Consider the following 12,948-nt stretch of genomic DNA (forward strand, 5'->3'; position numbering starts at 1 on the left):
TATCACATCAAGACATATCAAAGCACTTCACAAGTAATTACTGTCAAGGATATTGATTGTTTTTGCAAGTAAACAGCTGTATACATGAGTAAGATTTCTACAAATAGCCATGAGGTGAATGTCCATAGTTTAGCTTCATTCAGAACTTGCAGCAAATCGGTATATCCCAGCTAGTTACAAAAAGGGCACTGTTCAGCCAAATGTGATCAGCTGTGCAAGATCTGGATTAGGCAAATTATATAATTATTACATTCCTGCATTATTTCACCCAATTTCCCCGTTGTGAAAACATCCAGGGAAATAAACTTCTAACATCCATTGCCTAGTGGGTTGCTTTTCAAAATAAACAACCAAGTCACATAGACAGTGTAACACAATTATCATTGCTCATTAGCTACTTTGGGGAAGATTTATACGCTGAAACTAAGTATCTATTGTGGATGTACATTCCTATTTTACAGACTAGGGATTTTATCTACCAATAGTATAAGAGGGAATTTCTACAGAAACAAGAACGTATCGTCAGTACAGGAGAACCACTTCTGCTAAAACAAACAAATGGGAAAACTTAAATCTCCCGAGAAGCAACTGGAGTCTCAAAAATGATGACCCATTATCCATAACATAATTCGTCACCAGGTACAGAAATGGCACAGAATCACATTTCACTCAGAACTCCCTGTAAATCGCTAGATTTCACGTAGTGTACAATAAACATGATGGAACCTGGGTTCCAGAGCTGGGAGTACGCGGATTGAATGAATAACTGCATCTTGTCATCTTGACTTGCCAACTTTGAATATTTTTGTTCAGCAATGTTATCTGCCATTTGATAATAATGCTAGTGTTACCGATCGAGGGCAACTTGTTCTTATTAAGTGGGATATTAATTACAGTGTTGCAAATTCTTAACCAGGTCACCATGTATTACTCTATTTTGACTGCAGTACTTTTGAGCAATATAGGAATCTAGGATAACTTTATCCCCAGTGTATATTAGATCAAAAATACTAGCATACACCGTTATATCACAACCTCAGGCAAGAGCTACATTCATGGTTCTGACAGTCAACAGCAGTGTACCCATGCTCTCCTTAAAGGATGGACAACGGCTGGATTGTTTTAAGTATGTACAAATTTACTTATCTAGTTCAGTCACACAGGGACTTGACACAGAATAAAAAGAATTTGAACTGGAAAATACAGCACAAGAGACCTTGTGACAGCTCTATGTAATAAGCAAGTTTGGACTCTATAATATTAACAGTTAAGAGAACTTCTAACCCACCACCATGCACATTACTCTACATAACTAACCACTAACCATTAATTATTGCACCCTCCAAATCTACCAGAAGGCTCACAGGTGTAACCAAGGTAAATGGACAAAAAAAAAGCTTAAAACCCGTACAATGTCCAAACATTGTAAAGCCGTTTAGAAATGGATTGGATTAGGGCTAGACAGAGGACCACAATTTGCCACAAGTCCCTCCAAATAAAAAAAAATGCTAAATTAGTAATTCGGACATTTTTCTCAAAATACCCACATAGCCCATTTCACCATGAATCAGTTGTGGAATACTTGTAGTAAACACTTTGTTTAACATTTGTACTTTATACCTTTTAAAGTTTTCAAGACTTGAAATATTTAGTATTTTAACATTTCACTCAGTTAACAATTTTCACACTTCTTAACTCAACACTTTGATATTCCACTTGTGTAATAAATAGTGTGGGTTAGACCTGCCCCAACCATTCCCTTGTGAAATCCCACCCCACATTGACACCAATCCACAAGGTCAACAGTAATTTTGATGTAATTCACAGTAGAGGGAGTCTTCATGTATTACTCATACTCACAGTACTGTGCTTCCCTTGTAGCACGTGCACAATTTAGTCACAAGCTTCGACATCCCCTGAATAAAGGAACAGAATACTGACCACGTGGGTGTTATAAGGGACAACATGACAAATCCCTTTCCCAGCAATGGAAACAGTTTTACGATTTGGATGTCACATCCATTCAACTTATTTCAAGTCCATCAAGATTTACCCTGTGAGCCTCAGGACATAAATTTAAACTCTTTAGGAAATAACGTAATCTGAAATTATCAGAGAGGCCAAATTTTAAAGCAAATTCAATGGTTATACAGTATTTATAAATCTACATATGTGTGTGTATATATACATATACACACACTACTTATTGACCTTACCCTTTGTCCTACCATTTCAAACCTTGGCCCTTCATTAACATTTCTGAATTTAAAACAAAAATCACTGATAAGCAACATTATCAAGTTACACTATGATAGGATACTAAACCAGTGTTGCTGCACCAATATTTCTGCCACCTTGCAAAAGGCAACTCGAAACAGAAATGAAGTTTAAATAATACACCACATAAGGCCTTGGGTAAAGCAGGTGGACTGTTGCTGAAAGCTAAATGTAAATAAGATGTCAACCGCTTACTAGACTTGAAGTAAAATCAGAATTAAAGACACAAGCATTACCATCCCCTGAAAAACAGCTCAAGCTAATTCCACAAGTTGACCAATTTGTCCTACAAGCTGCATTACAGCTTTTATAATTGTGGTGTTTACTCTGGATAGTTATGTTCATCTGGGCATATACACATGCAAAGCCTCCAGGCAAATAGATAATACTGGTGACAGGATGCATGGTTTACTTAGTATCCTTCTAAAACCATCAGTGATCAGAGACTTGAAAGCAAGTATTACATTTCTAAATTTTCTGCAAATTCGAGTCAAAATTAATCTTGGAATTGTACAAAGTTTTGTCATTTGATATGCCTAAATAATTGCACTGAGATGAACACTAACCCAGTGTCCATAAAAAAATGTATTATGACTGCATTTGTAATTTCAGTATTCTGTATGGAGCTGCTGAATAATCAAGAATTGCGTGCCTCATGAAGATGGGAGAATTTTATGCTTCATGAAGGAATGACATGAGCTCAAGTTGGAAACTTGTGCAGTTAATTAACTGCAACTATGGTGATGTAATGCTGGTCTCTTCCTCCACTAATAATGATCTGTAAACAAAAGCAAAAATATGGAAGCAAGTCTCAGGAAAACCAAAGAACTGACCCATCGAAACACAAAACATCCAATTCAGAATTAGTCTCGTTTTCAGAATTGTCCGGTCCACCTGGAATAGATTTATCTTTTGTTCTAAACCAGAAAAACTCTGATCAAAGCACACAAGGCATGAATCAATGTAAATTATGCACATTAGGTTACATCAAAAATAAGGGGAAGAAGCGAAATACATTAGACATCTTAAGTTATGCGATTATGTGGGAGGCACGATGAGGCACAAATTCCTTTTATAGGCACACTCCAGACTCAACTGGTACGCAAAAGAAGTTACTATTTCAGTTTGTTGCTTAATTTCATCCTCAACTATGTAAAAGGGATATTTTCCACGAACAGTTGATCAACATGGTTGGATTGATAAGCCACCTTTCACTCAAGGTCAAGCCCTTGCTTATTCATGGTTCACATTCCACAGATATCCAGGGATTTATTTTGAAGCGCAGAATAGTAGTTTATATAACAATTACATTTTTTTTTAAAAAAATGTTTGAAACAAGAGCCATTTGCTGACATTTACAGTTTACTCCACATTTCAGGCAGCTGAATGATCTCATGATCTAGGGACAAAAATCTACTGACGCTTTCCAAAACAGAGAATGTTTGTACACAGCAAGTGGAAATCATTCACTTTGAAACTTATTTTCCTCTGTAAATGAAAAATGAAGGAATGTTAAGAGATGGATACTGAAGAAGCACTTGAAGTACAAAGTATGTGTTATTTGGAGAATATTTTTCCCTTGAAGTAAATGCCTTAATGGCAACAACTTTGTTCCCTGAAGTTGAAAACTGCCAAAAAAAAATCTAAAGAATCTCAAGTGCACTTCCCGGCCAGTTCAATTGATAAACTGACAAAAGCGTGCAGAACAGATGTTGTGACGTTTCATCTCAAGGAAGGCTTAAACATATTTAGTTCACTGTCTATTACAAGTCATAAACTGGGAGGAATTCATTAAGATTGTGAGGCCTTAACATCGGGATCTGCTACAAAATATACAATCAAGTCACTGGTAGCAAACGTTTACAAACAACTAAACAAGAAATAATCCCTGTATTTGAAAATTTAAAAAAAGTGTTTTCAGTAATAGTTTAAAGATAGAGAAAGAGCAGAAGCTTTTAAGTCACAAAAATGATTAGTAGATATTATTAGAGGTATATTAAGATAATGATTCAATTATAGTAACTCATTAATGTTGAAACTTTAGTAACTTTTCATTTGCAGTACAGTATTAATTTTAAAAATTATAACCGTCTCCAAAGTATATTTTTATCTTTGATTCTTTAAATTAATTAGTGCAGCGGTTTTAGTTTTAAGTCTAGATGAGTTATTTCTGGCATTTCAACTCTTAAGAGGCACAAACTACAATGACCAGGAAATTAATTTCAAGCATTTCTTGAAGAGTAGAACATTTGAATCATAATACTACTTACATTTGATATAGTATCTCATTGAATCGTCAAAACATCTCAAAGCACTAGAGAATTTTAAAGTAAAATGCAGACTTGTAGGCAGCCAATTTGCACAAAATAGTCTTCAAATAGCTTTGAAGAGAATGCTTCATTTTATCTGGAGGACACCAGGAGAAACTCTTCTCTTCCCTTGTTGAATAGTGTCATGGCATCTCCAACTAAACAGGCAGATGAGACCACAGTTCAACATCTCATCAAAAGGACAGTACCTCTGCATTGCAGGATTCCCAGCACCGTCCTAGAGTGTCAGCCTGGTCTCACATTCCCGAAATGGGGCTTGAACTCACAGTTTTCTGATTCAAAGGTGAGAGTGCAACCTTGGTGAGCTAGGTTGACACTTAGCAACCACAAGATTGCATTTGTATAGCTCCTTTCACGTCGGGAGGACGTTCCAAGGCACTGGGAAGATACATTTAATCTTTTTGAACTGTATTCTCTGAGATGCTGCCCCACACAAAGGCACTATATAAATCCAAGTTATTATTGTAACCTGGAAGGAGAATATCAAAACCAAAATATTCAGAAGGGTAAATTTGTACATTATTAACCTTGATAAGATGTAATAGATACTTATTCCACAAGCCAGTAATGATTAGAACCTAAACTACAACATGAATCTTGGAATCCTGCAGAATGTTTTCACAGTCAGTGTAAATCTTTAAGAGGATGCCTTTTGATGCAACATCCCTCATGGAATAGAGCTACAGGTGACTTCTAGATCATGGATACATACCTACAGCGGAAACCACTCAACATTAGGAAGTTTCAAAATTGAGGCAAAACAATTACAAAATCAATGCAGTACGTTTTATGATGGGGCGGGGGGGCGGGGGGGCATAATAATAATAATAATCCTTGCATTTAATATAGCGCTTTTTACGTCGGGAGGACGTCACAAAGCGCTTCACAGAACACACTGTAAAGTGAATTGACTGTATATTCGTGGGCGAACGCGGCAGCCAATTGCGCACAGCAATGTCCCACAAACAGTCGTAGATTGAAAATGACCAATTTATTATTGTTTTTTGGAGGGATTATTATTAGGCTCTGTGTGGAGTAAGGAAACTTGCCCAAGGCTTCGCCCTCTGCCTGGAATTGAACTCAGGTCTCTCACTTGCAAAGCGAGTGCTCTAACCACTGAGCTACAGGACTCCTGTACATGGGATTCATCTACAATTTTGATAAGGGGACGGAAATTACAAAGGGTTCACCTAAAAATGTTATGGCTATCATTAAAGGTCATGTAGTACAGGTCAACATAGGGTGTTAAAGACTTACACCTGCCAATGCTTAAGACTGGATTGCTTGGTGAGTGCAGTACTGAGCTTTATTTTTGGTGTCTGGCCTTTCTTTCACAGGAATGCAATAAAGAAAGGGCTTGCATTTTTATAGCATCTTATCACATCAAACCATCTCAAGGAGTAATTTAAGTCAACTGTAGTTTCTGATTTTCTGTTTTGTACACAAACACTGCAGAGCCCTAAATAATAATCCTTGCATTTGATATAGCGCTCTTCACATCTTCTCAACGTCTCAAAGCCTTCACAGAATAGACTGTAAAGTGAATCGACTGTATATTTGTGGGTGAAACGCGGCAGCCAATTGTACACAGCAATGTCCCACAAACGTGGGACAGTTGTGGATTGAAACTAACCAATTTATTATTGTTTTTGTTTTGGAGGGATTATTATTAGGTGTGTGGAGTAAGGAAACTTGCCCAAAGTTTCGCCCTCTGCCTGGAATTGAACCCAATTGTCTCGCTTGCAAGGCGAATGCTCTAACCACTGCGCTACAGGACTCCACCTGTAAATGCACAAGTTCATCCAGAACCTTGAATAGATTTGATTGTACCATTTGCCAAAAATGCAAAAAAAAAGGCAGAAATACCTGCGGCACCAATAGCTTTCTCATTAATCAAGTTATTGCATAGAGCATAGATGTGAAGCACACGACCACTGACGTTATAAACTGGCATGAAAAAGTTGGCAGTAGATTTTGTTTCATCCACTACATATTGGTCATAATCATAAGGACGCCTGCAGCATTGGGAAACATACCCCATCCTTTGAAATAGGACCATAACCCCAAGACTGGAATTTCAACTATTCCGTTAAAGTCCATAGGAATTCCTGCCTTCGATCCAAATCTGAATTGACAGGTTAAACTATGACCTAATGATGAGTTTATCCCATTGCACACCAGTAGCTTTACACTAGTCATTTGTAACGACAGAAATGTTAAGGGAGAAGGTGGGGAAACCCAATTTATTATTCACAATAATGTTAAGCAGACTTCGGGGCCAGTCAAATGGACATCAGCATTAAATCACTGCAAGATTATGCTGCAAGATTATTAACGTTAGAAAGAAATGATCCCTTTCAAAGTCCCCCGACCTTTCAGTAGACCACAAAAAAATAGTTGTGAAGGGAGCACTGAGGTTTAATTGAGATCAGACACATCCCTGCACATCAAGCATCCTTTTTCACAAACACCTGATAAAAATCTACTTTCACCAAAGGAACCTGCCCTTCAAGAAGAGAAATCAGCTACAGCTGTTATCCAGATCACAAGGATTTTTTTTGGGGGGGTGGGGAGAGCCTTACATAAAAGAAAACTAAGCTGGTTATGGATTCATACGTCTAGAATAATAGTACAGGACCAGGTAGCACTTGTCCTGGTTTATTATGCAGGAACAGGTGCATTTCTTGTAGCAATGTCCAGTCGAATTCTATGTGACCAATGAAGAGTTCAATTGCAAAACGTTATTGGAAATAATTCACCTGCGATTACACCAAAATATTCACCAAGAAAAACCAAACCTGACCTGGCAGTTCAGAATCATTGCAAGACAGAACCTACCTCTCCCAAATGGAGCAAACATTCCTATTGCAAGGTTTACTCCAAACCAAGTATTTGCTGGAAACCAGGACAGCTGAACTATATAGGTCACTTAAACATCCATCCAAGTCCAACTACTCAAGCCCTCCTCGCGGAATGCAAGATTTGCACAGTTAAAAGAGTTTTTTCTAGGTGCAATAATCTTAGATGTTACATAAAAAGTACAGCAATGAATTGAACAGGTAGACAAGTTTCTTTCCATTACAGATGTGGCAATAGCACAGCTGTAAACTCAGAGAAAAATAATCTCTGCAGACAGTGATCTGGAAATGGAAGTGAATAGATTTGTTCTCCCCCTAAAATTGACATTTTTGGTTTTTAAAAAAAAGAAAGTGCCAGCACAGCCACCACTCACTGTTTGAACATCCTCTCCATGTCCTTAATCTGTTTCCTGGTGAACTCCTTGAATTCTGTGTAAGGGTTAAATATTTTAGCCTGTTTGGATTCTGTAGTCCCATCGTTGATGTTGAGTCTCCTGGTCAGTTTGGCAGAGAGCTCAGTGTCTGCATTGGCTGTGATTGGTTTCTCCTCTGCTTCCACCCCTACATCAATATAGTTGTTGTTCTGTAATAATTCACCATTTGCCTCCTCTATGGACCCCTCCAGCAGCAGCCTGCGCTGGAGCTTTTGTGCAAGCTCCTCTGATGCCATTGCCTTTGCTCTTGAATGCTTTTTTTTTAATTAAAGAAAAAGAGCCTCCTCACACTCCACTGACACAGGACCAAGCTGGGAAACTTACACACAGTTATTGAAACTCAGAGCTGCTGCTGCTGCTGCTTTATAACACATGGAGGTGGAGCAACTGGCGACTGGCAGCTCCTTACACCAATACACAACTGGGGTGTAATCAACAGTGCCTTAACATAGTCAATCAGCAAAGACTTGGCTGCCTGGGATGGAGATGCTCACACATTTGACCTCAAAGGTTTGGACAGGGTGACCCAAAAGTCGTGATAGCATCACAATGTCTAATCAGTCTTAAAGACATGATCATATTTTTGTTTGTTTTTAGATAATACGGGAGATATCATAACTTTTTAGTCCCTCCACGACCCTCCGCACTTTAAAAAGTGCAATCGGTCCCGAATGATCTCACTTAACTTTCTGGCAACTCAACTGTTTTAAGTTCTACTTTGTTTTTCTTCAAACTTCTTCACTTTGACCTGAATTAACACTGAATAGCGAGAGCTCAGGGATTGTAAGCCCATACAGTATAATCTATTGACCGTGCCTCCAGGACAAATGAAGCATTTGAACTTGATTAACATTCTCCAGCACAGTGCATATGTCAGCGAGGAAGATTTAAGAGAAAGTGGGTGTTTTCACAGCTCCAGTTTTATAAACAAGAACTTACAACTTGCATTTATACAATCAGACTTTTATAATGAAATAATAATCCTTGCATTTGATATAGCACCTTTCACATCTTCTTGACGTCTCAAAGCGCTTCACATAATAATAATAATAATCCTTGCATTTGATATAGCGCTTTTCACGTCGGGAGGACGTCCCAAAGCGCTTCACAGAATATACTGTAAAGTGAATTGACTGTATATTTGTGGGTGACACATGGCAGCCAATTGCACACAGCAGCGTCCCACAAACAGTCGTGAATTGAGTGACCAAATTATTATTGTTTTTTTAAAGAATAAAACGATCCACCAATCGACTAACAACTGGGTTCCTATTTACTGCTAGATAAACAGAGGCATGTGGAGTAAGGAAACTTGACCAACATTTTGCCCTGGCGGGAATCAAATCCAGGTTTCTCGCTTGCTATGCCAGTGTTCTAACCACTGAGCTACAGGATGAGCTACTGTATTAATGTTAATTAATTTTATTAATTGTATTAATATTAATTAATCTTAATGCTTCTGTTTACCTAGGGGTAAGTAGGAACCTGATTGTTAGTCGATTGGTGAATCACTTTCCAGGGCTATTAATCCCTCAAAAAAAATGTGGTCATTCAATCCAAGATTGTTTGTGGGATGCAATTGGCTGCGATGTTCTGCCCACAACATACACAGTCAAATCCACTTTACAATATATTCTGTGAAGCGTTTCGAGATGTTTCAATGGCGTGATAAGGTGCTATATCAAATGCAGAGATTATTATTATTGTTCTTATTCCAATATTAAAAAAAATCAAATGGTTACCAAAATTTTCTTTCTATGTTCTCAAAAAAGTGTTTGCACTGATAAAATAGAGCAGCTGTAAAGCTTACTAAATAATATTAATTGTCGGTGTGTTTTATCTTTTCAATGCAGATTTCACTCCAACAAGGAAGGTAACAGTTATCAATGATATCACAAAAGTTAGTCGCAATTCAGAGTCTGATCCAGATGTGCCAGAAGCTGAGGGTTCCCTGTTATTTGTTCAGTGCTACAGTGTGTGAAAAGGACCAGATGTGAAGGAGTGCACTGTTAGATAATACTGGATTACTTCTAACTTATGGAAGTGGTGCACAAATTGCATTGTTGTCATCCATACTATAACGATACCAGAACATGTAAGTCAGAAAATATTAGAAAAAAAGAGCACATTCTACAGATTTAATGGGCCTGATGTGGAACCAACCCTTACTAAGCCTCAATTATGTAAGACAATTTTGTAGTTTCAGGTGATTTTCTAAATACTAATACAGTTGATGAATACAGTCAATACACTTGAGAGTGTATGAATCACTTTGAGCAGTGTCCATATGAAAAGGTGCTATAAACTGTTTGTGGGACGTTGCTGTGCGCAATTGGCTGTTGCGTTTCACCCACAAAATATACAGTCAATTCAGTTTAGAGTATATTCTGTGAAGCACTTGGAGAAGACATGATAAGGAGCTATATCAAATCATAGAATTACACAGCACAGAAGGAGGTAATTCAGCTCATCCAGTTTGTGTCAGCTCTTTGAAAAGAGCTATCCAAATCAATCCCACTCCCCCGCTATCTCCCCATAGCCTTGCAAACTTCTCCTCCCCAAATGCAAGGAATATTATTTTTATTCTTTAAGTCTAATGTGGTAAACTTGGAGTAAACAGCAATGTGAATTGACATTTCATGGCAAATCTGTGCAGCAATGCACTGGAATACCACCATACACCATCACTTTACAGACAGGAAGATTAAAGACAAGTTTGTGTACTGCAAGGCTCCCCAGTCCACCAAGAGTTAACAAATGGAATCTACATAATAATAGGAGATGGATGTTTTTAATTTTATCTTTTCCCAGAAACGTGGAGCAGGTGAAATCCAACTCATCATCTTTCTCCACCAAGGATCTGTGCTCCACCTGGTGGCCCACAGACTGAAAGACATATTGACACAGGCTGCTCCAGTGTAAGAACTCTTGACTACTGCATCTACAAAAAAGCAATAGTGTTATCAGATGTCATTACAGATTATGAGACTAGTTCTTAGGGTATTTCTAGTTGTTCGGTTATTCCTCTTCAACCGTGTTTACAGTCATCTCCTCTCTTCTTCCGGCTCGGTGTCAGGCTCTGCCACTGTAATATTTTTTTAACACTGCTTTTGAAGAGATAAAAACAGGGAGATCGAAAGCGTCGTCGTAGAGGAGGGTCTTAAGATGGGTCTTGAAGGAGGCAAGGGAGGAGGTGAGGCCGAGGACAACCACAACAACAAAATTACATTTGTATAGCACCTTTCACGTGGGGAGGATGTGCCATGGCACTGGACAGGCAGAGTTTCAAACAAGACAGAGATTCCTTGATATCCAGGCCTCGGGGGGTGGGGGCTGATATGAGGAGTGTACCAATGTTTGTGATAAACACATAACCAATGTGAAGAACTTAAGCTAAAGTAGAGAATGAACACTTTGTATCTTTATATTCAAAATGCAGTAGGAAAAGTTTTTACAAGCTATTTACTGTCCATGCTTCCTTACTAATGTTGGATGAGAAATGTCCAATCTGTAGCTGCAATTTGCTTATGACCCTAATTGCAGCGGCAAGAAATTAGCTGAGTTATTAGGTAAAGAGGGTGAGACGTAATACTTCCCTGATTGGGTGAGCAAAGTGTGTCCATCACTCTGGGGAGCGAGTACGACTCTATGCCAAACAAATGAAAATTTCTATGCATATGGTATATTTGGTAGTTTAGTTTGAATACGCACTTAAGAACAGTGATGGGGTTCAGACAAGTGACTGACAAAAGTCTTTGACTCGTACTAGTTTCAACATTGGAATTAAATAAGAGTGAACCATAAATTCAGGAAGAAAATAATTGCTTTTTATTAACCTCATAATAATTAAAATTATGAAGGCAATCCCAGTAACATTTTAAACTGGCAATTAAATACATAGGTGACTATTCTTTGTGACATTATCTGAACAATTGCAGCCCGGAAAAGTACATTCCTCGGATTTATACTCTGGTGAATATTTAATATAACCAAATATAAACATGAATTAGCAACATCAACAACTTACATTTACATAGCGCCCTTCATGCCGGACAGCACCTCGGAGCGCTTAATCACCATAACCGCAGAGAATTAAACTTCACATAGGAATGAAATCTGTGTATGAGTGTGTGTGGTGGGGGTTAAAACATGTTCATGCAGATTTTTACAAAACGGTTCATATTTATATTCCCATGCAAACACTCTCCCAACATTGTGAGTGCAATGTCAGGGCAAAGTGGTTTAACCAGAAAGTCCCACCACCAGAGTAATGAAAATAAAGTGTAGCCATTCATCAAAAAGCACTACATTTGTATCATTCTGGTTCAATTGCGAGCAGTGTGAAGCACTTTAAGATGTCTTCATGATGCCGACAAAGCCACTACATCAAACGTGATTATTATTGTAATTTATCAAAAACAGGAACTCCTTAATCGTGTTTCATTTTCTATGTAAGTTTGCTCTTCTAGCTCATCCCTCCACCTCCAGGAAGACGTAGAACCATCATGATTTGAGACATGTCCTTAATCTGGTGATCAGAGAATTTATCTGCATCTTCCAGTTGAGTTTTGACAAAAATCAAACGCATCTCATCAGGATCACCTAATCATTCAAAACAAGTACATACATTAACAAAAAATCTATACCAAACTGAACTGCACACTTTCTGATCGATTGTACACTGCTTCTGTGTTACTCATATACCTGAATAACCTGGAAGTTTTGAGATCAATTTCTTCTTGAACTCCAGAACAGTCATTTCATTAAATTCCTTCTGGTCTTTTGCAACATCAACAATAATCTTTTCTCCTTTATAACCCAATACTGCTACACGGAAGATTTTCCCCATTGTGGCGTCGTGGAGATTTTACAGAAGTTGCAGTTTGCCGACGACACTGTTGCACTATGAACCTCAGAAGAAGTTGGATTTCGGTTTCTCTTTTATTTCAAGCGGCAAAACAAAACTTAAATCCCTCTACTGGCCAACTTCTAGAGTACAGGTTGAGCTGTTGATGGCCATTGATGCCACTGAATTATAAATTTTCAAAG

The 12,948-nt window shown here is 38.1% G+C and overlaps 2 protein-coding genes across 2 annotated transcripts in view; both read right to left on the reverse strand.

The window, feature by feature from the left end:
- efhd1 (EF-hand domain family, member D1) overlaps nt 1-8,235 on the reverse strand; it is a 31,184-nt gene extending 22,949 nt beyond the window's left edge. Inside the window, exon 1 of the mRNA XM_007887722.2 lies at nt 7,840-8,235. Within this exon, the coding sequence (XP_007885913.1) occupies nt 7,840-8,135 (296 nt within the window). The 5' untranslated portion in view covers nt 8,136-8,235. The remainder of the gene's footprint in view (nt 1-7,839) is intronic.
- Nucleotides 8,236-11,718: 3,483 nt separating this feature from the next.
- LOC103175021 lies at nt 11,719-12,760 on the reverse strand. Its single transcript, XM_007887736.2, has 2 exons — nt 12,604-12,760; nt 11,719-12,501 (listed from the first exon to the last, which is right to left on the reverse strand). The coding sequence occupies exons 1-2, from the start codon at nt 12,746-12,748 to the stop codon at nt 12,365-12,367; spliced, it is 282 nt and encodes a 93-aa protein (XP_007885927.1). The 5' UTR covers nt 12,749-12,760; the 3' UTR covers nt 11,719-12,364.
- Between the last annotated feature and the right edge of the window lie 188 nt (nt 12,761-12,948).

This window comes from Callorhinchus milii, unplaced genomic scaffold, assembly GCF_018977255.1.
Source record: "Callorhinchus milii isolate IMCB2004 unplaced genomic scaffold, IMCB_Cmil_1.0 Scaffold11, whole genome shotgun sequence".
NCBI lineage: Eukaryota > Metazoa > Chordata > Chondrichthyes > Chimaeriformes > Callorhinchidae > Callorhinchus > Callorhinchus milii.

What these genes read in the sequence shown, in the direction of transcription:
- LOC103175021 (XM_007887736.2), bottom strand. Translation starts at nt 12,748, where the DNA reads ATGGGGAAAATCTTCCGTGTAGCAGTATTGGGTTATAAAGGAGAAAAG. An exon ending in AAAACTTCCAGGTTATTCAG is followed by an intron (nt 12,502 to 12,603) that starts GTATATGAGTAA and finishes TTGAATGATTAG; the next exon opens with GTGATCCTGATGAGATGCGT.